The sequence below is a fragment of the Oncorhynchus gorbuscha genome, linkage group LG03, assembly GCF_021184085.1.
Source record: "Oncorhynchus gorbuscha isolate QuinsamMale2020 ecotype Even-year linkage group LG03, OgorEven_v1.0, whole genome shotgun sequence".
Taxonomy (NCBI): Eukaryota; Metazoa; Chordata; class Actinopteri; order Salmoniformes; family Salmonidae; genus Oncorhynchus; species Oncorhynchus gorbuscha.
This window is the reverse complement of record NC_060175.1, coordinates 96,844,164-96,869,906: the sequence shown is the minus strand read 5'-3', so window position 1 is coordinate 96,869,906 and position 25,743 is coordinate 96,844,164. Positions and strand designations below refer to the sequence as shown.

The 25,743-nt window shown below is 47.9% G+C and overlaps 2 protein-coding genes across 6 annotated transcripts in view; both read left to right on the top strand.

Moving 5' to 3' along the window:
• The window catches only part of LOC124032324 (ATP-dependent 6-phosphofructokinase, muscle type-like), a 30,072-nt gene extending 24,472 nt beyond the window's left edge, over window positions 1-5,600 (top strand). Inside the window, exons 18-21 of the mRNA XM_046344637.1 lie at window positions 273-384; window positions 4,003-4,102; window positions 4,666-4,771; window positions 5,109-5,600. Coding sequence (XP_046200593.1) covers window positions 273-384; window positions 4,003-4,102; window positions 4,666-4,771; window positions 5,109-5,295 — 505 coding nt within the window. The 3' untranslated portion in view covers window positions 5,296-5,600. The remainder of the gene's footprint in view (window positions 1-272; window positions 385-4,002; window positions 4,103-4,665; window positions 4,772-5,108) is intronic.
• Window positions 5,601-5,859: 259 nt separating this feature from the next.
• Window positions 5,860-25,667, top strand: LOC124032322 (integrin beta-7-like). Of its 5 annotated transcripts, none has more exons than XM_046344633.1 (17): window positions 5,860-6,105; window positions 17,100-17,169; window positions 17,266-17,345; window positions 17,581-17,764; window positions 19,617-19,787; window positions 20,148-20,311; window positions 20,490-20,570; window positions 21,994-22,152; window positions 22,227-22,322; window positions 22,443-22,532; window positions 22,618-22,758; window positions 23,000-23,190; window positions 23,568-23,806; window positions 24,030-24,240; window positions 24,529-24,713; window positions 24,878-25,035; window positions 25,228-25,667. In XM_046344633.1, exons 1-17 carry the CDS (start codon window positions 6,004-6,006, stop codon window positions 25,327-25,329), a joined length of 2,424 nt encoding a protein of 807 aa, XP_046200589.1. In that variant the 5' UTR covers window positions 5,860-6,003; the 3' UTR covers window positions 25,330-25,667. The 5 variants fall into 5 exon arrangements, with proteins under 5 accessions (XP_046200589.1, XP_046200588.1, XP_046200590.1 ...); XM_046344632.1 differs by having other exon boundaries at window positions 24,875-25,035; XM_046344634.1 differs by having other exon boundaries at window positions 5,860-6,270; window positions 24,875-25,035.
• Window positions 25,668-25,743: the final 76 nt, after the last annotated feature.

Below are 25,743 nucleotides of genomic sequence, written 5' to 3'. Positions count from 1 at the left end.
AAAGTCAGTGCTCGTGCTCTGTATCCTGTTTGTGGTCAGGAATGAGAACTACAATGCCATGCCAATTCAACTGTAAATATACAAAATATTCATGTTTTGATCTCATCTGTACTCCTTTCGACTGTCTCAGGGATGAGAACTGCAATGCCATGCCAATTCAACTGTAAATATACTGTACATTCATGTTTTCCTCTGTCTCAGGAATGAGAACAGCAATGCCATGCCAATTCAACTGTAAATATACTGTATATTCATGTTTTCCTCTGTCTCAGGAATGAGAAATGCAATGCCAACTACACTACAGACTTCATCTTCGCCCTCTATTCTGAGGAGGGCAAAGGTGTCTTCGACTGCCGCAAGAACATCCTGGGACACATGCAACAGGTCAGTTAACAGTCTGCTCACAAATGGCGCCCTATTCCCTTTATAGTGCACTACCTTTGACCAGGTCTGTGTTCAAAGAAGTGCTCTATGTAGGGAGTAAGTGCCATTTAGGATGTAACCACAGTTTCAATGAATTACAAGAGTGCTCCTAATTGGGGTTCATTCCATTTCAAGTAATTCAATTGAGAAAGTAATCTGAAATTCCAATTTTCCCTTTTATTACTTATAAAACTTAACCAGAACATGAAGTACATCAACTTTAGTTGAGTAATCCAACTTCACCTCTCCTCTCCCCCTCTCTAACTCTCCCCTCCCCCTCTAACTCTCCCCTCCCCTGTCCTCTACTCTCCCTCTCCCTCTCTCCCCCTCTAACTCTCCCCTCCCCTGTCCTCTACTCTCCCCTCTCTCCCTCTAACTCTCCCCTCCCCTGTCCTCTACTCTCCCCTCTAACTCTCCCCTCCCTGTCCTCTAACTCTCCCCCTCCCCTCTCCCCTCTAACTCTCCCTCCCCTGTCCTCTACTCTCCCCTCCCCTGTCCTCTACTCTCCCCTCTCCCTCTCTAACTCTCCCTCCCCCCTGTCCTCTACTCTCCCCTCTCCCTCTCTCCCCCTCTAACTCTCCCTCCCCTGTCCTCTACTCTCCCCTCTCCCTCTCTCCCCCTCTAACTCTCCCCTCCCCTGTCCTCTACTCTCCCCTCCCCTGTCCTCTACTCTCCCCCCTCCCCTGTCCTCTACTCTCCCCTCTCCCTCTCTAACTCTCCCTCCCCTGTCCTCTACTCTCCCCTCTCCCTCTCTAACTCTCCCTCCCCTGTCCTCTACTCTCCCCCCCTCTCCCCTCCCCTCCCCTCTCCCTCTCTAACTCTCCCCTCCCCTGTCCTCTACTCTCCCCTCTCCCTCCCCTCCCCTCTCCCTCCCTGTCCTCTACTCTCCCTCTCCCCTCTAACTCTCCCCTCCCCTGTCCTCTACTCTCCCCTCTCCTGTCCTCTACTCTCCCTCCCCTGTCCTCTACTCTCCCCTCTCCACCCCTGTCCTCCACTCTCCCCTCCCCTGTCCTCTACTCTCCCCTCTCCCCCTCTAACTCTCCCCTCCCCTGTCCTCTACTCTCCCCTCTCCCCTCCCCTACTCCCTCTCTCCTGTCCTCTACTCTCCCCTCCCCCTCTAACTCTCCCCTCCCCTGTCCTCTACTCTCCCTCTCCCCTCCCCTGTACTCCACTCTCCCCTCCCCTGTCCTCTACTCTCCCCTCTCCCCTCTAACTCTCCCCTCCCCTGTCCTCTACTCTCCCCTCTCCCCTCTCCCCCCCTCTACTCCCTGTCCTCTACTCTCCCCTCCCCTGTCCTCCCTCCCCTCTCCTAACTCTCCCTCCCTGTCCTCCTCTCCCCCTCCCCTCCCCTAACTCTCCCCTCCCCTGTCCTCTACTCTCCCCTCTCCCCCCTAACTCTCCCCTCCCCTCCTAACTCTCCCTCTCCCCTGTCCTCTAACTCTCCCCTCCCCTCTCCTAACTCTACTCTCCCCTCTCCCCCTCTAACTCTCCCCTCCCCTGTCCTCTACTCTCCCCTCCCTCCTCTCTCTCCCCTCTCCCCTCTAACTCTCCACTCCCCTGTCCTCTACTCTCCCCTCTCCCCCTCTCTCTCCCTCCCTGTCCTCTAACTCTCCACTCCCCTGTCCTCTACTCTCCCTCCCCTGTCCTCTACTCTCCCCTCTCCCTCCCCTCTAACTCTCCCCCTCCCCTGTCCTCTACTCTCCCCTGTCCCTACTCTCCCTCTCTCCCCCTCTAACTCTCCCCTCCCCTGTCCTCTACTCTCCCTCTCTCCCTCTCTAACTCTCCACTCCCTGTCCTCTACTCTCCCCTCCTCCCTCTCTCCCTCTCTAACTCTCCTCTCCTCTGTCCTCTACTCTCCCTCTCCCTCTCTCCCTCCCCTCTAACTCTCCCCTCTCCTCCCCTGTCCTCTACTCTCCCTCCCCTGTCCTCCCTACTCTCCCCTCTCCCTCTCTAACTCTCCCCTCCCCTGTCCTCTAACCCTCCCCCCTCTAACTCTCCACTCCCCTGTCCTCTACTCTCTCCCCTCCCTCTCCCTCTCCCTCTCTAACTCTCCCTCCCCTGTCCTCTACTCTCCCCTCTCCCTCCTCCCCCTCTCCCCCTCTAACTCTCTCCCCTGTCCTCTACTCTCCCCTCTCCCTCTCTCCCCCTCTAACTCTCCCCTCCCTGTCCTCTACTCTCCCCTCTCCCTCTCCCCCTCTAAACTCTCCCCCTCCCTGTCCTCTACTCTCCCCTCTCCCCTCTAACTCTCCCTCCCCTGTCCTCTACTCTCCCCTCTCCCTCTCTCCCCTCTAACTCTCCACTCCCTGTCCTCTACTCTCCCCTCTCCCTCTCTCCCCTCTAACTCTCCCTCCTCTGTCCTCTACTCTCCCTCTCCCTCCCTCTCTCCCCCTCTAACTCTCCCCTCTCCCTGTCCTCTCCCCTCTAACTCTCCCCTCTCCTCTACTCTCTCCCCTCTAACTCTCCCTCCCCTGTCCTCTACTCTCCCCTCTCCCTCTCTAACTCTCCACTCCCTGTCCTCTACTCTCCCCTCTCCCCCTCTAACTCTCCCTCCTCTGTCCTCTACTCTCCCTCTCCCTCTCCCCTCTAACTCTCCCTCCTCCCTGTCCTCTACTCTCCCCTCTCCCTCTCTCCCCCTCTAACTCTCCCTCCTCTGTCCTCTACTCTCCCCTCTCCCTCTCTAACTCTCCCCTCCCTGTCCTCTACTCTCCCTCTCCTCTCTCTCCCCCTCTAACTCTCCCCTCCTCTGTCCTCTACTCTCCCCTCTCCCTCTCTCCCCTCTAACTCTCCCCTCCCTGTCCTCTACTCTCCCTCTCCCTCTCCCCCTCTAACTCTCCACTCCCCTGTCCTCTACTCTCCCCTCTCCCTCTCTCCCCTCTAACTCTCCCCTCCTCTGTCCTCTACTCTCCCCTCTCCCTCTCTCCCCCTCTAACTCTCCCTCCCCTGTCCTCTACTCTCCCCTCTCCCTCTCTCCCCCTCTAACTCTCCACTCCCCTGTCCTCTACTCTCCCTCTCCCTCTCTAACTCTCCCTCTGTCTAACTCTCCACTCCCCTGTCCCCCTCTAACTCTCCCCCCCTCCTCTACTCTCCCTCTCCCCTCTAACTCTCCACTCCCCTGTCCTCTCTCTCCCCTCTCCTCTCTCCCCCTCTAACTCTCCCCTCCTCTGTCCTCTCTCCCTCTCCCCTCTAACTCTCCACTCCCCTGTCCTCTACTCTCCCCTCTCCCTCTCTCCCCCCTCTGCCCTCCACTCTCCCCTCTCCCTCTCTCCCCCTCTAACTCTCCCTCCTCTGTCCTCTACTCTCCCCTCTCCCCTCTCCCCCTCTAACTCTCCACTCCCCTGTCCTCTACTCTCCCCTCTCCCTCTCTCCCCCTCTAACTCTCCCCTCCCCTGTCCTCTACTCTCCCCTCTCCCTCTCTCCCTCTCTAACTCTCCACTCCCCTGTACTCCACTCTCCCCTCTAACTCTCCCCCTTGCCCTCCACTCTCCCCTCTCTCCCTCTAAATCTCCCCTCTCCCTCTCTGACTCTCCCCTCCCCTTATTTCTTCCCCCCCCCCACCTTTGTCCTATTCCCTCTCCCCAGGGTGGAACCCCGACACCTTTCGACAGGAACTTTGGTACAAAGATGGGCTCCAAGGCTGTTCTGTGGCTCACAGAGAAACTCAAGGAGATGTACAGACATGGTAAGACAGGCTGTGGGGTGTCACCATTAAAACATACTGAGATAAAGGAATGAGAGGCATATTGCTGCACCCAAATACACATCGTTTTGAATTCACTCTTTAAAAAAATGGTTCCAAAAGGGTTCTTCGGCTGTCCTCATAGTAGAACCCTTTTTGGTTCCAGGTTGAAATATTTGGGGTTCCATATAGAACCCTCTGTGAAAAGGGTTCTACCTGGAACCTAAAAGGGTTATTCAAAGGGCTCTACAATGGGGACTGCCGAATAACTGTTTCAGGTTCTAGATAGAACCCTTTTCGGTTCCATGTAAAAACCCTTTTCACAGAAGGTTCTACATGGAACCTAAAATAGTTCTACCTGGAACTAAAAAGAGTTCTACCTGGAACCAAAAAGGGTTCTTCAAAGGGTTCTATTATGGGGACTGACAAATAACTGTTTTAGGTTCTAGATAGAACCTTTTCTTCTAAGAGTCTAGTTTTTACCTGCTGATACCAGTTGTTAGTTTGTCTCATTGAGTATAACGCCATGTGACCCCATCTGTCACCCTGCCTTCTCTCTCCTCCAGGTCGTATCTTCGCTAACACCCCAGACTCTGCCTGTGTGCTGGGCATGAGGAAGAGAGCACTGACCTTCCAGCCGTTGGCTGAGCTTAATGAACAGACAGACTTCGAGTAAGATCCTTTCATTCTCAGAGATTTCTTCTAAGGCACTATGATGCTAAAACATGAGAGTGGCAGTTGCTGACTGTTGCTCACTCTCCTAAACATTAATTGAGTCATACTTTAACACCCTGTTCATACTGATCCACAGTTCAAGTGGATATTGTGAGTGCATATCCCTCAACTAATATCTGTTTGGAAAAGGAACATTCCCTCTTCTCTTTCTGACTACATCGCTGTTTTCACATTATGTATGTAGACATAATGGTATGTAATGAATTAAAGGTTAAAAAAAAGTGGTGAAGTGTCCCTTTAACACCCCTCTACCCCCCTCTGCTGTCCTGTCCAGGCACCGCATCCCCAAGACATCGTGGTGGCTGAAGCTGAGGCCCATCATGAAGATCTTGGCTAAATACAATATCAGCCTGGACACATCTGAGCATGCCCACATGGAACATGTGATCAAGGAGAGGGTGTCGATGCCCGCACCACTGATGAAGAAGCACAAGGAAGAGGTAGAGGAGGAAGAAGAATAGGGGGAAGAGGGGGAGCAAGAAGAGGGGGAGGAGGAAGAGGAAGAGGAAGAAGAGTCAATTATTTTTATTAAATTTATGTGTGTTTTACATGTATGTGTGTTTTACATGTATGTTTCTGGATTAATGAATCATCTGAACCAGAGTTGCATTATTTTGTGCCCGTTGTTTCCTTTCTGATCTCCTTGGTCTTCTCAACAATTTTTCCTCACGTACTCTTTCTTCGCGTCTTAATCAGTTAATTCAGTGGGCTTCCCTGCTCTGGGAGCCAGTTTTGCCTTTCTTCAAGAATTAAACACTTGTTACTATTTTGACTCTTGTGATTTATTTTTCCATGGCTTACAGTATTTTAATGCTTTTCCTCTCCAATAAAACAAAAGTGCAATATAATAAAATTAGAATCATAACATAATCTTCAAAAAATAGGTTCAATGTTTTAAGGGGAGAATTGGCTTGTGGTCGTCTTGCAAAATAGAGAACTCACTCAGCATTCAGAAGCTAAACGTGATGATATGCAAAGGAGGGACGCACCCAAAGTTGCATGTGTTCTCACATCTTACCCAAACTTGTCAAAGACGGACCTCTCCATCAGACAGACAACCTCACCTCAGGATTCCTTCTCCATGCCCTCCTACTTCTACTGTCACCTTGGTACTGTATCTTTACATTCATTACCTTTAGGATGTACTTTGTTGTCAGGACCTTTCCTCAATGTTCACTTCACCTGGGAAGTCCCTGATGTCCCCAGACTGTCTTGCAGAAGGAGATTCCAGAACTGGGAGACAGAAAAGTGGATGTGTTGGTGCCATCCAGGTTTGTCAGTAATTTTTACGACTTAAAGTGCAACTCAAGTCCGAATCCAGCCGACTAAAAGTCATTGGACACTACTGTAACCCGACTCTTTATCATCGAACTCATGAAACCTCAAGAGCAGGTGACAGACCTGTCATACTAATGGGCCTGTTCAGAAGCTCTCAGGTATGAGATTGTAACATGTCTTTCAAACTTTTCAATTGTTCTTAGTTGAAGAAAACTTGGGCTCACTGGTCAAATCGTGTTGGTTAGGAGTAGGAAACAATATAATTGGCTGCTTTGTAAATATATTGCTAACACTAAAGAGTGTCTTTGGGACTGTTTTCATATATTTTAGAAAATTATATATTTTATGAAAAAGTACATTAAACAAACAACATGAATGTATCTCATGCTGAGTAGCATCTGAAACAGTGTGGTGACCCTCTCTCTGTCTGTCTCTACCTCTCTCTCTACCTCTACCTCTCTCTCTCTACCTCTACCTCTCTCTCTCTGTCTCTCTCTACCTCTACCTCTCTCTCTCTAACCCTCTCTCTGTGAAGAGGAACTGAAACTAGAATAACAAGAGTGTAAAACTGTTGAAGACAGCACCTCTCTCTCTCTGTGTGTCTCTCTCTCTACCTCTCTGTCTGTCTCTACCTCTCTCTCTACCTCTACCTCTCTCTCTCTACCTCTACCTCTCTCTCTCTACCTCTACCTCTCTGTCTCTCTCTACCTCTCTCTGTCTCTCTCTACCTCTACCTCTCTCTCTACCTCTACCTCTCTCTCTACCTCTACCTCTCTCTCTCTACCTCTACCTCTCTACCTCTCTCTGTCTCTCTCTACCTCTCTCTCTCTACCTCTACCTCTCTGTCTCTCTCTACCTCTCTCTGTCTCTCTCTACCTCTCTCTCTCTACCTCTCTCTCTACCTCTACCTCTCTGTCTCTCTCTACCTCTCTCTCTACCTCTACCTCTCTGTCTCTCTCTACCTCTCTCTCTCTACCTCTACCTCTCTGTCTCTCTCTACCTCTCTCTCTCTACCTCTACCTCTGTCTCTCTCTACCTCTCTCTCTACCTCTACCTCTCTGTCTCTCTCTACCTCTCTCTCTACCTCTACCTCTCTGTCTCTCTCTACCTCTACCTCTCTCTCTACCTCTACCTCTCTGTCTCTCTCTACCTCTCTCTCTCTGAGAAGAGGAACTGAAACTAGAATAACGAGTGTAAAACTGTTGAAGACAGCACCTCTCTCTCTCTGTGTGTTGCTCTCTCTCTCTACCTCTCTCTCTCTGTGTGTTGCTCTCTCTCTCTACCTCTCTCTCTCTCTCTCTGTGTGTTGCTCTCTCTCTCTACCTCTCTCTCTCTCTGTGTGTTGCTCTCTCTCTCTACCTCTCTCTCTCTCTGTGTGTTGCTCTCTCTCTCTACCTCTCTCTCTCTCTCTGTGTTGCTCTCTCTCTCTACCTCTCTCTCTGTCTCTGTCTCTCTACCTCTCTCTCTGTCTCTGTCTCTCTCTGTCGGTCTCTCTCTGTGTGTCTCTCTCTCTCTACCTCTCTCTCTGTCTGTCTCTCTACCTCTCTCCCTACCTCTACCTCTCTCTCTACCTCTCTCTCTGTCTCTGTCTCTCTCTGTCGGTCTCTCTCTGTGTGACTCTCTCTCTCTACCTCTCTCTCTGTCTGTCTCTACCTCTACCTCTCTCTCTCTACCTCTCTCTCTCTGTCTCTCTCTGTCGGTCTCTCTCTCTCAATTCAATTCAAGGGGCTTTATTGACATGGGAAACGTGTTTACATTGCCAAAGGAAGTGAAATATATCATAAATACAAAATGAACAGTAAACATTACACACACAAGATCCAAAAGAATAAAGACATTTCAAATATCATATTATGGATATATACAGTGTTGTAACGATGTGCAAATAGTTAAAGTACAAAGGGGAAAATAAATAAACATAAATATGGGTTGTATTTACAATGGTGTTTGTTCTTCACTGGTTGCCCTTTTCTTGTGGCAACAGGTAACAAATCTTGCTGCTGTGATGGCACACGGTGGTATTTCACCCAGTAGATATGGGAGTTTATCAAATTTGGATTTGTTTTCGAATTCTTTGTGGCTCTGTGTAATCTGAGAGAAATACAGTGCAAAGTATTGGAAAGTATTCAGACTCCTTTCCATTTTCCCACATTTAAAAAAAATATATTATATATTTTTTCCCTCATAAACCTACACACAACACCCCGTCATGAGGAAGTGAAAACATGTTTTTAGACATTTTTGCAAATGTATAAAAACAAATATATATATATATATACCATATTTACATAAGGATTCAGACCAATTGGTAGGAGACTCAAAATTGAGCTCAGGTGCATCCTGTTTCCAATTATCATCCTTGAGCTGTTTCTACAACTTGATCAGAGACCACCTGTGGTAAATTCAATTGATTGGACATGATTTGGAATATGGTCCCACAGTTGACAGTGCATGTCAGAGCAAAAACCAATCAATGAGGTTGAAGGAATTGTCCATAGAGCTCTGAGACAGGATTGTGTCGAGGCACAGATCTTAGGAAGGGTACCAAAACATTTCTGTAGCATTGAAGGTCCCCAAGAAGACAGGGGCCTCCATCATTCTTAAATGGAATAAGTTTGGAACTACCAAGATTCTTCCTGAGCAATCAGGGGAGAAAGTCCTTTGTCAGGGAAGTGACCAAGAACCCGATGGTCAATCTGACAGAGCTCCAGAGTTCCTCTGTGGAGATGGGAGAACCTTCCAGAAGGACAACCATCTCTGCAGCACTCCACCAATCAGGCCTTTATGGTAGAGTGGCCAGATGGAAGCCACTCCACAGTAAAAAAAAACATGACTGCCCGCTTCGAGTTTGACAAACAGCACCTAAAGGACTCTCAGACCATTTGTTTTGTTTATCTATTTATGTATTGAAATTTTAAAATATATATTTTTTTATCAAATGTGTTTTTGTTTTATATATATATATTTTTAATTATACATTTATTTTTAATTTATTTTATTTATTTCAGGTATTTTCTTAAAACTGCATCGTTGGTCCAATTTGTAAGTCGCTCTGGATAAGAGCGTCTGCTAAATGACTTAAATGTAAATGTAATGTAAATGTTAAGGGCTTGTAAGTAAGCATTTCACTGTTGTTTCCGACACATGTGACAAATCAAATTTGATTTGAGATTCTCTGGTCTGATGAAAAAAAGATTGAAATCTTTGGCCTGAATGTCAAGCGTCATGTCAGGAGGAAACCAGGCACCATCCCTATGGTGAAACATGTTGGTGGCAGCATCATGCTGTAGGGATGTTTTTCAGCTGCAGGGACTGGGAGATAAGTCAGGACCGAGGGAAAGAGGAATGGAGAAAAGTACAGAGAGATCCTTAATGAAAACCTCCTCCAGAGCACTCAGGACCTCAGACTGGGGCGACGGTTCACCTTCCAACAGGACAACGACCCTAAGCACACAGCCAAGACAACGCAGGAGTGGCCTTGGGACAAGTCTCTGAATTGTGACTTTAATAACTCTACCTACATGTACATATTACCTCAATTACCTCGACTAACCGGTGCCCCCGCACATTGACTCTGAACCAGTACCCCCTGTATATAGACTCCACATTGACTCTGAACCAGTACCCCCTGTATATAGCTTCCACATTGACTCTGTATCAGTGCCCCCTGTATATAGCCTCCACATTGGCACTGAACCGGTAACCCCTGTATATAGCCTCCACATTGACTCTGAACCGGTACCACCCTGTATAAAGCCTCCACATTGACTCTGTACCGGTATCCCCTGTATATAACCTCCACATTGACTCTGTACCGGTACCCCCTGTATATAGACTCCACATTGACTCTGTACCGGTACCCCCTGTATATAGCCTCCACATTGACTCTGTACCGGTATCCCCTGTATATAGCCTCCACATTGACTCTGTACCGGTACCCCTGTATAAAGCCTCCACATTGACTCTGTACCGGTACCCCCTGTATATAGCCTCCACATTGACTCTGTACCGGTATCCCCTGTATAAAGCCTCCACATTGACTCTGTACCGGTACCCCCTGTATATAGCCTCCACATTGACTCTGTACCGGTACCCCCTGTATAAAGCCTCCACATTGACTCTGTACCGGTATCCCCTGTATATAACCTCCACATTGACTCTGTACCGGTATCCCCTGTATAAAGCCTTCACATTGACTCTGTACCGGTACCCCCTGTATATAACCTCCACATTGACTCTGTACCGGTATCCCCTGTATAAAGCCTCCACATTGACTCTGTACCGGTACCCCCTGTATATAGCCTCCACATTGACTCTGTACCGGTACCCCTGTATAAAGCCTTCACATTGACTCTGTACCGGTACCCCTGTATATAACCTCCACATTGACTCTGTACCGGTACCCCCTGTATAAAGCCTCCACATTGACTCTGTACCGGTACCCCCTGTATAAAGCCTCCACATTGACTCTGTACCGGTACCCCTGTATATAGCCTCCACATTGACTCTGTACCGGTATCCCCTATATAAAGCCTCCACATTGACTCTGTACCGGTACCCCCTGTATAAAGCCTTCACATTGACTCTGTACCGGTATCCCCTGTATAAAGCCTCCACATTGACTCTGTACCGGTACCCCCTGTATATAGCCTCCACATTGACTCTGTACCGGTATCCCCTATATAAAGCCTCCACATTGACTCTGTACCGGTACCCCCTGTATAAAGCCTCCACATTGACTCTGTACCGGTACCCCCTGTATATAGCCTCCACATTGACTCTGTACCGGTATCCCCTATATAAAGCCTCCACATTGACTCTGTACCGGTACCCCCTGTATAAAGCCTCCACATTGACTCTGTACCGGTACCCCCTGTATATAGCCTCCACATTGACTCTGTACCGGTACCCCCTGTATATAACCTCCACATTGACTCTGTACCGGTACCCCCTGTATAAAGCCTCCACATTGACTCTGTACCGGTACCCCCTGTATATAGCCTCCACATTGACTCTGTACCGGTATCCCCTGTATAAAGCCTCCACATTGACTCTGTACCGGTACCCCCTGTATAAAGCCTCCACATTGACTCTGTACCGGTACCCCCTGTATAAAGCCTCCACATTGACTCTGTACCGGTACCCCCTGTATAAAGCCTCCACATTGACTCTGTACCGGTACCCCTGTATATAACCTCCACATTGACTCTGTACCGGTACCCCCTGTATAAAGCCTCCACATTGACTCTGTACCGGTACCCCTGTATAAAGCCTCCACATTGACTCTGTACCGGTACCCCTGTATAAAGCCTCCACATTGACTCTGTACCGGTACCCCCTGTATAAAGCCTCCACATTGACTCTGTACCAGTACCCCCTGTATATAGACTCCACATTGACTCTGTACCGGTACCCCCTGTATAAAGCCTCCACATTGACTCTGTACCGGTACCCCCTGTATAAAGCCTCCACATTGACTCTGTACCGGTACCCCCTGTATAAAGCCTCCACATTGACTCAGTACCGGTACCCCCTGTATAAAGCCTCCACATTGACTCTGTACCGGTACCCCCTGTATAAAGCCTCCACATTGACTCTGTACCGGTGCCCCCTGTATAAAGCCTCCACATTGACTCTGTACCGGTACCCCCTGTATATAGCCTCCACATTGACTCTGTACCGGTACCCCCTGTATAAAGCCTCCACATTGACTCTGTACCGGTACCCCCTGTATAAAGCCTCCACATTGACTCTGTACCGGTATCCCCTGTATAAAGCCTCCACATTGACTCTGTACCGGTATCCCCTGTATAAAGCCTCCACATTGACTCTGTACCGGTATCCCCTGTATAAAGCCTCCACATTGACTCTGTACCGGTACCCCCTGTATAAAGCCTCCACATTGACTCTGTACCGGTACCCCCTGTATATAGCCTCCACATTGACTCTGTACCGGTACCCCCTGTATATAGCCTCCACATTGACTCTGTACCGGTATCCCCTGTATAAAGCCTCCACATTGACTCTGTACCGGTACCCCCTGTATAAAGCCTTCACATTGACTCTGTACCGGTACCCCTGTATATAGCCTCCACATTGACTCTGTACCGGTACCCCCTGTATAAAGCCTCCACATTGACTCTGTACCGGTATCCCCTGTATAAAGCCTCCACATTGACTCTGTACCGGTACCCCTGTATAAAGCCTCCACATTGACTCTGTACCGGTACCCCTGTATATAGCCTCCACATTGACTCTGTACCGGTATCCCCTGTATAAAGCCTCCACATTGACTCTGTACCGGTACCCCCTGTATAAAGCCTCCACATTGACTCTGTACCGGTACCCCCTGTATATAGCCTCCACATTGACTCTGTACCGGTACCCCCTGTATATAACCTCCACATTGACTCTGTACCGGTACCCCCTGTATAAAGCCTCCACATTGACTCTGTACCGGTACCCCCTGTATATAGCCTCCACATTGACTCTGTACCGGTACCCCCTGTATAAAGCCTCCACATTGACTCTGTACCGGTACCCCCTGTATAAAGCCTCCACATTGACTCTGTACCCCGTATAAAGCCTCCACATTGACTCTGTACCGGTACCCCCTGTATAAAGCCTCCACATTGACTCTGTACCGGTACCCCTGTATAAAGCCTCCACATTGACTCTGTACCGGTACCCCTGTATAGCCTCCACATTGACTCTGTACCGGTACCCCTGTATAAAGCCTCCACATTGACTCTGTACCGGTACCCCCTGTATAAAGCCTCCACATTGACTCTGTACCGGTACCCCCTGTATAAAGCCTCCACATTGACTCTGTACCGGTACCCCCTGTATAGCCCCCTGTCTGTATAGTATATAGCCTCCACATTGACTCTGTACCGGTACCCCCTGTATAAAGCCTCCACATTGACTCTGTACCGGTACCCCCTGTATAAAGCCTCCACATTGACTCTGTACCGGTACCCCCTGTATAAAGCCTCCACATTGACTCTGTACCGGTACCCCCTGTATAAAGCCTCCACATTGACTCTGTACCGGTACCCCCTGTATAAAGCCTCCACATTGACTCTGTACCGGTACCCCCTGTATAAAGCCTCCACATTGACTCTGTACCGGTACCCCCTGTATAAAGCCTCCACATTGACTCTGTACCGTGTACCCCCTGTATAAAGCCTCCACATTGACTCTGTACCGGTACCCCCTGTATAAAGCCTCCACATTGACTCTGTACCGGTACCCCCTGTATAAAGCCTCCACATTGACTCAGTACCGGTATCCCCTGTATAAAGCCTTCACATTGACTCTGTACCGGTACCCCCTGTATAAAGCCTCCACATTGACTCTGTACCGGTACCCCCTGTATAAAGCCTCCACATTGACTCTGTACCGGTACCCCCTGTATAAAGCCTCCACATTGACTCTGTACCGGTACCCCCTGTATATAGACTCCACATTGACTCTGTACCGGTATCCCCTGTATAAAGCCTCCACATTGACTCTGTACCGGTACCCCTGTATAAAGCCTCCACATTGACTCTGTACCGGTACCCCCTGTATAAAGCCTCCACATTGACTCTGTACCGGTATCCCCTGTATAAAGCCTCCACATTGACTCTGTACCGGTACCCCCTGTATAAAGCCTCCACATTGACTCTGTACCGGTATCCCCTGTATAAAGCCTCCACATTGACTCTGTACCGGTATCCCCTGTATAAAGCCTCCACATTGACTCAGTACCGGTATCCCCTGTATAAAGCCTTCACATTGACTCTGTACCGGTACCCCCTGTATAAAGCCTTCACATTGACTCTGTACCGGTATCCCCTGTATAAAGCCTCCACATTGACTCTGTACCGGTACCCCCTGTATAAAGCCTTCACATTGACTCTGACTCTGTATAAAGCCTCCACATTGACTCTGTACCCCCCTGTATAAAGCCTCCACATTGACTCTGTACCGGTACCCCCTGTATAAAGCCTCCACATTGACTCTGTACCGGTACCCCCTGTATAAAGCCTCCACATTGACTCTGTACCGGTATCCCCTGTATAAAGCCTCCACATTGACTCTGTACCGGTACCCCCTGTATAAAGCCTCCACATTGACTCTGTACCGGTATCCCCTGTATAAAGCCTCCACATTGACTCTGTACCGGTACCCCCTGTATAAAGCCTCCACATTGACTCTGTACCGGTATCCCCTGTATAAAGCCTCCACATTGACTCTGTACCGGTACCCCTGTATAAAGCCTCCACATTGACTCTGTACCGGTATCCCCTGTATAAAGCCTCCACATTGACTCTGTACCGGTACCCCTGTATATAGCCTCCACATTGACTCTGTACTCCACATTGACTCTGTACCGGTACCCCCTGTATATAGCCTCCACATTGACTCTGTACCGGTACCCCCTGTATAATAGCCTCCACATTGACTCTGTACCGGTACCCCCTGTATATAGCCTCCACATTGACTCTGTACCGGTACCCCCTGTATATAGACTCCACATTGATTGACCCCTGTATATAGACTCCACATTGACTCTGTACCGGTACCCCCTGTATAAAGACTCCACATTGACTCTGTACCGGTACCCCCTGTATATAGACTCCACATTGACTCTGTACCGGTACCCCCTGTATATAGACTCCACATTGACTCAGTACCGGTATCCCCTGTATAAAGCCTCCACATTGACTCTGTACCGGTACCCCCTGTATAAAGCCTCCACATTGACTCTGTACCGGTACCCCCTGTATATAACCTCCACATTGACTCTGTACCGGTACCCCCTGTATAAAGCCTCCACATTGACTCTGTACCGGTACCCCCTGTATATAGCCTCCACATTGACTCTGTACCGGTACCCCCTGTATATAACCTCCACATTGACTCTGTACCGGTACCCCCTGTATAAAGCCTCCACATTGACTCTGTACCGGTACCCCCTGTATAAAGCCTCCACATTGACTCTGTACCGGTACCCCCTGTATAAAGCCTCCACATTGACTCTGTACCGGTACCCCCTGTATAAAGCCTCCACATTGACTCTGTACCGGTACCCCCTGTATAAAGCCTCCACATTGACTCTGTACCGGTAGCCCCCCTGTATATAAAGCCTCCACATTGACTCTGTACCGGTACCCCCTGTATAAACCTCCACATTGACTCTGTACCGGTACCCCTGTATAAAGCCTCCACATTGACTCTGTACCGGTACCCCCTGTATATAACCTCCACATTGACTCTGTACCGGTACCCCCTGTATAAAGCCTCCACATTGACTCTGTACCGGTACCCCCTGTATAAAGCCTTGCTATTGTTATTTTACTGCTGCTCTTTCATTATTATTATTATTTATTTTTTGGGGGGTATTTTTCTTAAAACTACATTGTTGGTTAAGGGCTTGTAAGTAAAAATTTCACTGTAAGGTGAAAGAGCCCGGACTGGAACCCGATAGAACATCTCTGAGGAGACCTGAACATAACAGCGATGATCCCCATCCAACCTGACAGAGAATGAGAGGATCTGCAGAGAAGAGTGGGAGAAAATCCCCAAATAGAGGCGTGCCAAGCTTGTAGCCTCATACCCAAGAAGACTTGAGGCTGTAATCGCTGCCAAAGGCGCTTCAACAACGTACTGAGTAAAGGGTCTGAATACTTCTGTAAATGTGATATTTGAGTTGTTTTTTTTATTATATACATTTGCAAAAATGTCTAACCCTGTTTTTGCTCTGTCATTATGGGGTATTGTGTGTAGATTGATGACGGGGGGACAATTTAATCCTTCATTTTGGGTCAATCACAGGGTCAGGTATTCTGCTACAGTGTACTCTCTGTTTAGGGTCAATCACAGGGTCAGGTATTCTGCTACAGTGTTTTGGGTCAATCACAGGGTCAGGTCAATTCTGCTACAGTGTACTCTCTGTTTAGGGTCAATCACAGGGTCAGGTATTCTGCTACAGTGTACTCTCTGTTTAGGGTCAATCACAGGGTCAGGTATTCTGCTACAGTGTACTCTCTGTTTAGGGTCAATCACAGGGTCAGGTATTCTGCTACAGTGTACTCTCTGTTTAGGGTCAATCACAGGGTCAGGTATTCTGCTACAGTGTACTCTCTGTTTAGAGCCAAGTAGCAATCTAGTTTGCTCAGTTTTTTTGTTAATGTGTCAAGTAATTATCTTTTTGTTTTCTCATGATTTGGTTGGGTCTAATTGTGTTGGTCTGGGGCTCTGTTTGTGTTTGTGAACAGAGCCCCAGGGCCAGCTTGCTTAGGTAACTCTTCTCCAGGTTTGTCTCTCTGTAGATGATGGCTTTATCATGGAATGTTTTGGAATCACTTCCTATTAGGTGGTTGTAGAATTTAGCGGCTCTTTTCTGGATTTTGATAAATAGCGGGTATCAGACTAATTCTGCTCTGCATGCATTATTTGGTGTTTTTCATTGAACACGGAGGATATTTGTTCATAATTCTGCGTGCAGAGTCTCAATTTGGTGCTTGTCCCATTTTGTGAATTCTTGGTTGGTGAGCGGACCCCAGACCTCACAACCATAAATTGCAATGGGTTCTATAACAGATTCAAGTCTTTTTTTGCCAGATCCTAATTGGGATGTCAAATGTTATGTACCTTTTGATGGCGTAGAATGCCCTTCTTGCCTTATCTGTCAGATCGTTCACAGCTTTGTGGAAGTTAAATGTGGTGTTGATGTTTAGCCGAGGTATGTACTGTTTGTTGTGTGCTCCAGGGCAACAGTGTCTAGATGGGATTTATATTTGTGGTCCTGGCTTTAATATTTTTTACATTGCCAAAGCAAGTGAAATAGATAATAAACAATAAAATGTCAATAAAACAATAAAATCTCTCTCTCTCTCTCTCTCTCTCTCTCTCTCTCTCTCTCTCTCTCTCTCTCTCTCTCTCTCTCTCTCTCTCTCTCTCTCTCTCTCTCTCTCTCTCTCTCTCTGTGTATGGGCAGACAATGAGAAAGGTGTGGCTGGCTGTGGTGGTTCTTCTGATACACTTCACTGAGCTGAGAGGATCTATGGGTAAGTGGCGATGCACATAACAAATGGAGAACCCATCCTCTGGAAGGGTGTGTTTTTCACAGACAGACTGCATGCCTCTGTGTCCATGCTCTCTAGGCCTGGATGGAAGATGCCTGTCTAAGCCCACCTGCACTGAGTGTCTGAGAAGCCTTGGCTGTGCCTGGTGTAAACAGAAGGTTTCTCAATATGTTATTATTTTTTACATTTGTTAAGAACATTCTACCAGGCTTTGAATTACTTTGGTGTGGGTTACACTCAAAACAAACCTCCATAGCAATAACATAGTATGTACATACAGTATGTATCAACAATATTCATATTAGTCCACAGATCCTTTACACACCTCTCTATTCAAGCAGAAACTTTCAAGCCATCTGTCAAAGTTGTGTTCTGTTGACCTCTGACCTGCAGGATTTCCTGGCGCAAGGGGAGCCAGACGAGCGTCGCTGTGACAGGGAGGAGGCACTGAGGAAGAGACACTGCTCTGACGGACAGGTCCTGAACCCCCAGCCTGCAATACGGAGCAGGGCAGAGGAGCCAATGGGGAGCGGGGTCCAGCTAGAGCCACAGAACCTCCACCTTAAGCTAAGAGTCGGTGAGGCCTTAGGACTTACACGTATGGACGCACGGAAGCCGGGAAGGAACACTCTTAGAGTCGGTACACTCTTAGAAAAAAGGATTCCAAAATGGTTCTGCGGCTTTCTCCATAGGAGAACCCTTTTTGGTTACAGGTAGAACTATTTTAGGTTCCATGTAGAACCCTCCATGGAAAGGTTTATACAAGGAACCCAAATAGGTTCTACCTGGAACCAAAAGGGGATCTTCAAAGGGTTCCGCTATGGGGACAGCTGAAGAACTCATTTTGGTTCTAGATAGCAATTTATTTTTCCTAAGAGAGTAGGGACTGAGGACACACACAGGCAGGCAGGCAGGCAGGCAGGCAGGCAGGCAGGCAGGCAGGCAGGCAGGCAGGCAGGCAGACTGTACTAAAAACCCTCTCCAGCTCTTTTGAGCCAGATAAGATAATATTTTTCAGCATATTAAACTAAAGTTGCTGAGAAGAAAAAGCAGTGAAACCAGGTGATAAACACATTCTAAAGGACATTTTAAACACCCCCATTCTAAACCTAACTTTCCCTTACCGCCACAGATCATGTTGTTGTGACGGTTACAGCTAATGTCGTCACATTGGCAGTGTTGGCCCCTGTGTTGGACCCAGCAGATACATTGGCCACACACACAGCTCCCATGGCCGCTGCACAGTGGTGTGCCTGTGCTGTTTGTCTGTGCAGGTGAACACAGGGTCTCTAAGGCCAGACTGGTGTCTTTGTCCAGCTGTGTTTCACACTCACAACGCTGGCCTGTGTGTCCTGAATCACAGCTGTAAAACAACCATGGTCAAGTAGAGAGGAGATTCAGCAACTCTTGGAGGACAATGGAATTAAATAAAAAAGCAAATTTTCTGTTAAAAAGGCAGGCAGGCAGGCAGGCAGGCAGGCAGGCAGGCAGGCAGGCAGGCAGGCAGGCAGGCAGGCAGGCAGGCAGGCAGGCAGGCAGGCAGGCAGGCAGGCAGGCAGGCAGGCAGGCAGGCAGGCAGGCAGGCAGGCAGGCAGGCAGGCAGGCAGGCAGGCAGGCAGGCAGGCAGGCAGGCAGGCAGGCAGGCAGGCAGGCAGGCAGGCAGGCAGGCAGGCAGGCAGGCAGGCAGGCAGGCAGGCAGGCAGGCAGGCAGGCAGGCAGGCAGGCAGGCAGGCAGGCAGGCAGGCAGGCAGGCAGGCAGGCAGGCAGGCAGGCAGGCAGGCAGGCAGGCAGGCAGGCAGGCAGGCAGGCAGGCAGGCAGGCAGGCAGGCAGGCAGGCAGGCAGGCAGGCAGGCAGGCAGGCAGGCAGGCAGGCAGGCAGGCAGGCAGGCAGGCAGGCAGGCAGGCAGGCAGGCAGGCAGGCAGGCAGGCAGGCAGGCAGGCAGGCAGGCAGGCAGGCAGGCAGGCAGGCAGGCAGGCAGGCAGGCAGGCAGGCAGGCAGGCAGGCAGGCAGGCAGGCAGGCAGGCAGGCAGGCAGGCAGGCAGGCAGGCAGGCAGGCAGGCAGGCAGGCAGGCAGGCAGGCAGGCAGGCAGGCAGGCCTGAGTCAGTGAAGACTGTAGACAGCAGACAAAACAGGTTGAAATTAGGTCATTAGAACAGGAGAACAACCAGTTCTGGTGAGGATTTAAACTTCACATGATCCTCACTGATTGATTATTGTAGGGAAATCAGAGGACATTTTACTTTGCAAGTATAACTTATCTTAGGCTAATATTACTATCTCATACAATATGATATTGATTGTTGATAGCCCAAGGCCTAAGTAAGTATAAAATATGTTATGTTTGATCAATGCTCCTTTGATCAATAACATGCACATTTGATGGTTGATCACTTTTCCTCTTATCACCCTCTTCTGTTTAAATCCCAGGCATGCCCCAGTCATTTGAGGTGAGGTTCAGGCGTGCAGAGGTTTATCCCATAGACCTGTACTACCTGATGGACCTGTCTTTCTCCATGAAAGATGACCTGAAGAACATTAGGAACCTGGGACGGGAGGTGGCCACTGCCTTGAAGAACATCACCAGTGTTGTCAGGATAGGTGAGTGTCACTGTCCAGCCATTATGGGGCTTTGGAAGGTGTTGCTCTCAAACTTCTTGTGTCTGTGCATCTCAGCTCCATCACTTCACGTCAACCGGTAAGATTATATGACCCTTGAACAGAGCATACAATTCACCCATCAGCCCAACTCAACCAATTCATGCAGAGGAAAGTTTGCCCACTTTACCATTTTGATTTGGACTGAAAGTTTATGCCTGATCCGATCAGAACCTGTTGACAATCCCTGTCAGGTTCAGGCTAATCTCATCCATCAGCCGGCTGCAGCAGTTGAGCCTGGGGATGAGGTTCACACTTGGGGTCAAAACTCTAGCCCTCATAGTGTTTCTCTATCCCCCTCAGGCTTTGGTTCCTTTGTGGATAAGGTGGTGGAACCCTACGTCAGTACAGTGGAGGCCAAACTGGCCAACCCATGCAACGAGGGGTACAAGAGCCCCTGCCAGCCTGCCTTCAGCTTCAAACATGTACTGAAGCTCACTGAGGACGTGGAAGAGTTTGAGAGAAAGGTGAGCCAGCAGAGTGACTTACGACTTTGAATTCCTTGTCGAACATCACTTCCAACTCCAGGCTTCTTCTTCTTCTTTTTGTCTTATTTTCCTTCTTCTTCTTCTGTCCTGCACCATTGGTTCAAGGTATTGACTTGTCAGTCCTTTATTAATTTCCTCTTCTGTGTCACGCCTTTAGGTGAGCAAGCAGAGCATCTCCAGTAACCTAGACAACCCAGAGTCAGGCTTTGACGCCATCATGCAGGTGGCTGTCTGTCAGGTAAGAACGAATGGCTGACTGGTGTTTCAATAGAAATCAGAACTGTATTTTGAAAATAGAGTTAGAGAGAAAACCGTGTAAAAGAACAGCAAATAAGCTTCATTGAGACTTTATGCACTGGCCTGGCCTAAGTATGTCTAATCACATAGAACAGCATACTGTACATAAAGTCAAATAAAATAAAATCCAAATTTATTTGTCACATGCACTGAATACAACAGGTGTAGACCTCAACAGGTAAAAACTTTTTTTTAAAGTAAGAGTGAAGAAAAACAAGTAATTAAAGAGCAGCAGTAAATAACAATAGTGGGGCTATATACAGGGGTACCGTTACAGAGTCAATGTGCGGGGGCACCAGTTAGTCGAGGTAATTGTGGTAATTATGTACATGCAGGTAGGGTTATTAAATTGGCTATGTATAGATAATAACAGACAGTAGCAGCGGCGTATGGGGGGGGGGGGGGTGCAAATAGTCTGGGTAGCCATTTGATAAGCTGTTCAGGAGCCTTATGGCTTGGGGGTAGACCCTGTTTAGAAGCCCCTTGGACCAAGTCTTGGCGCTCCGGTAGAGCTCGCTGTGAGGTAGCAAAGAGAACAATCTGACTAGGGTGGCTGGAGTCTTTCACAATTTTTAGGGCCTTCCTCTGACACCACCTGGTATAGAGGTCCTGGATGGCAGGAAGCTTGGCCCCGGTGATGTACTGGACCGTACGCACTACCCTCTGTAGTGCCTTGCAGTCGGAGGCCGAGCAGTTGCCATACCAGGCAGTGATGCAACCCGTCAGGATGCTCTCGATGGTGCAGCTAGAAAACCTTTTGAGGATCTGAGGACCCATGCCAAATCTTTTCAGTCTCCTGAGGGGGAATAGGTTTTGTCGGGCCCTCTTCACGACTGTCTTGGTGTGCTTGGACCATTTTAGTTTGTTGGTGATGTGGATGCCAAGGAACTTGAAGCTCTCAACCTACTCCACTACAACCCCCTCGATGAGAATGGGGGTGTGCTCAGTCCTCTTTTTCCTGTAGTCCACGATCATCTCCTTAGTCTTGATCACGTTGAGGGAGAGGTTGTTGTTGTCCTTGCACCACACGGTCCCTACCACACGGTCCTCCCTATAAGCTGTCTCATCATTGTCGGTGATCAGGCCTACCACTGTTGTGTCATCAGCAAACTTAATGATGGTGTTGGAGTTGTGCCTGGCCTTGCAGTCATGAATGAACAGGGAGTACAGGAGGGGACTGAGCACACACACCTGAGGGGCCCCCTTGTTGACGATCAGTGTGGCGGATGTGTTTCCTACCCTTACTTCCTGGGGGCGGCCCGTCAATCCTAGTCAGCACAATGTCTAAGTCATTGTTTCTATATACTGTAATATTGTATGTACTGTATATGTAGTTTAAAACCCTCCACCCAACCTGTCTGTAGGATGACATTGGCTGGGGTAATGCAACTCGTATCCTGGTCTACACCTCAGACGATACCTTCCACCTGGCAGGTGATGGGAAGCTTGCTGGGATCTACCAACCTAACGACGGGAAATGCCACCTGAATAGCAATGGGCTCTATAATAAGGACACCGTTTATGTGAGTGAACCCTATGTCCGTCCCTATGAAGCTATCTCTTCTCACAAACCAACCTCCACAAAAATGTATTTTAGGACTATCCCTCAGTTGGACACCTATCTCAGGTCATATCAGCCAATAACATCAGGCTGATCTTTGCAGTGACAGACCAGCAAATTCAAAACTATGAGGTAAGGAATTCAGTTACTGAAGACTTGAGTTTGCTCCCTTAGCCAATGTCTAAAAGTTTTGGTTACTGTGTGCCCTAATGAACATGACCCTCAAACTCCTTTTCTGAACCCCCATCCCAGGCACTCAGTGAGATGATCCCCCAGTCGGTGGTGGGCCTCCTGGAGGATGACTCCAGCAACGTTGTTCAGCTCATCTCTGAGGCCTGCAACGTGAGTCTATTTATACCTACTGCACAAACCCAACTATGGCATTTCAGTTGTACTGAAAGGTTCATGATGACCTCCTCCTCCTCAGAACCTATCGTCATCCATCCTCCTGGAGCACCATGACGTCCCACCAGGCCTGGGGGTCTCCTATAGCTCCCACTGTGGTGATGACAGGCTAGCTCAGGGGCAGGACAGAGGGGAGTGCAGTGATGTTAGAACCAATCAACAGGTAAAGCAACTGGCAGGTTAAATACTGTGGCAGTAGCAACGCCCTCTAATAATGCCCAGTGAACTGTATACTCAAAAAGCACCGTCAATACACTGACTCAGAAAAGCCACGGTTAAATTCTAGATTTGCACTTAGTCATCCACTACAGTTAACAAAAATGTGGTACAGCATGTGGAGACCCAGGGGACCAGACAAATAAAAAACTGCTTTTATGAACTCTATTGATCATTCTACTGTATAGGTCAATTTCACAGTTACTGTGACCAGCTCGAGCTGTCTGTCCAAGACAGAGTCTTTCATCATCAAAGTGCAGGGTATCAATGAAGAACTGAGGGTTACCGTGGAGACGCTGTGTGACTGTGACTGTCAGGACTCTGAGGAACAGTCATCCCAGTGTCATGGCAATGGAACATTCCACTGTGGTATTTGTAGGTAGGTAGTGGCACCCAACTTACAGCTGTGTTGATTTTCACTATCTTCAGCATTAAGTTGTGTATTGAAGAGGGACATTTCATCATCTTGCTGCTGTATGTTGGTTGAAATTGATGTGGTGCAGACATCAGTGCTTTGTTGAAACCAATAACCTTGATTTTTGGGTCTAGGCCGGGTTGCTGCAAAGGTCTTTGCGACAACTGTTGATGTTAAAATGGCTTTGAGAATACATTTGACTTATAGAATCACTGTGTGAAGGCCAAAAGCTGAATCGCGTTGGCTCTATTTTTAACAGAAAATTTGCTTTTTTTATTTAATTCCATTGTCCTCCAAGAGTTGCTGAATCTCCTCTCGACTTGACCATGGTTGTTTTACAGCTGTGATTCAGGACACACAGGCCAGCGTTGTGAGTGTGAAACACAGCCGGACAAAGACACCAGTCTGGCCTTAGAGACCCTGTGTTCACCTGCACAGACAAACAGCACAGGCACACCACTGTGCAGCGGCCATGGGAGCTGTGTGTGTGGCCAATGTATCTGCTGGGGCCAACACAGGGGCCAACACTGCCAGTGTGACGACATTAGCTGTAACCGTCACAACAACATGATCTGTGGCGGTAAGGGAAAGTTAGGTTTAGAATGGGGGTGTTTAAAATGTCCTTTAGAATGTGTTTATCACCTGGTTTCACTGGTTTTTCTTCACAGCAACTTTAGTTTAATATGCTGAAAAATATTATCCTATCTGGCTCAAAAGAGCTGGAGAGGGATTTTAGTACAGTCTGTATTGAGATGATTAACGCCCCTGTATGTGTCCTGTCCGTGTATATGTATGTTCTGCAGGTAATGGGAGGTGTGACTGTGGTAACTGTGAGTGTTTCCACAACTACACAGGCCCTGCATGTGGATGCTCTATCCTCACAGATCAGTGCCAGACCAGTAACGATGGAATCTGCTCTCACCGAGGACAGTGTGAATGTAATGAATGCCATTGTCACCCTGGTTTCTTTGGCAGCCACTGCACCAAGCCCCTGGCACCATGTGACACATACCGGTGAGATAAACCTGATGTACTATATATGCCACATAGCAGATGCTTTTATCCAAAGCAAATTGTATGTAATCCCAGAGGGAATTGACCCCACAACCATGGTACTCTTACCAATAGAGCTATATAGGACATTTTATCTTCCAAATATTAGTCCATGATCATTTCAACATGTGCAACGTATTGCTTTAGCTACAGTTTTGTTTCCACACTATTACTTTTAGTTGGTTGCTATATACTGTATATTTGAGTACGAAGGACCAAATAAAACATTTTCCTTGGTGCGTGTTTTAGGGCCTGTGTTGCTTGCATGTTACATGAGTCAGCCATAAATGTGTGTCACCATCCCTGTGGCTCTGCCAAGCCTATCCGCATCAATGGGACTCAATCATTCACCTGTCAGGATGATACTGTACGTTTTAATGTGGAACTCATCATAAATACTGGTGACATCTTTGTCTACTACACAGATACTCCAAGTAAGTTTTATATTGTCAAACTGTAAATTATAGAATAACTTTATTTTCCCCATAGAGAACTTCCGTATATTATCCGAAGCTAATCCTAAGCAACACCCCTTGGTAATAAATTGTGTCTTTTTTGTTTCTTGTCTTGTGGTGTCTTCCTAAATTCCTGAAAGGAGGGATTGACCCATGGATTATAAACATGGGGAAGGCAGTGGTAGGAATCGTTTTACTGGGTGTCATCATGATAATAATTTACCGGCTGATGTTAGAAGTGTCCTACCAGCGGGAGCGTAGAAGGTTCCTGAAGGATAAGGAAAATATCTGCTGGGAAGACGTGAGTATAAGAAAAGAGAGAAAGGGACAATTATAATATGCACCATCCAAAAGCACAGTCAAAAGTAGATAAAAGGCAGCACGAGTGTGATTCAAAGTTTGAGGCATTTGCTGACCCTTTGAAGGACAAAAACTATGTTGATGGGTTACTAGGTTTGTGTTTTTTCATACATTTTTTATTTATTTATTACAGACTCAAAATCCACTGTTCCAAGAGGCCAAGACAACATTCACCCACCCCATGCATGTGTTGGAGCCAGATGCAGATTGTGCTACATCAACCTTTGGAAAATAAAACAAATGTGATGTGGTCTATTATGGCTCAGCTGAATTGTTGTAGGATATATGATACTTGGTGGGATTTTTATGTGGCTGAAGATTTTTTGTTTATTAAATGTACATGTGAAAGAACCCAAGGAAAGTGGTGTTCTACTTTGTGTATGAATAGTAGCTTTCATAATCCTGCCAAAATGTAGAACATCACATCACACTATATCCAGTGATCCTCTGATATGAAATCGATGGTTTAGAAACGTTATAGCTACTCCTCCCAAAATGTGTTGCCATTCTTTGATAAAACGTACAAAATGTATTGTAGCCTACAATAAAAGTACAGTATTTCAAGAAAGAAAAGACGCTACTTATTTGTTCATCCGTTTGTCAACCGGAAACAGAAAATACGAACGTTCCTAAGGTCATTTGCAGCTCG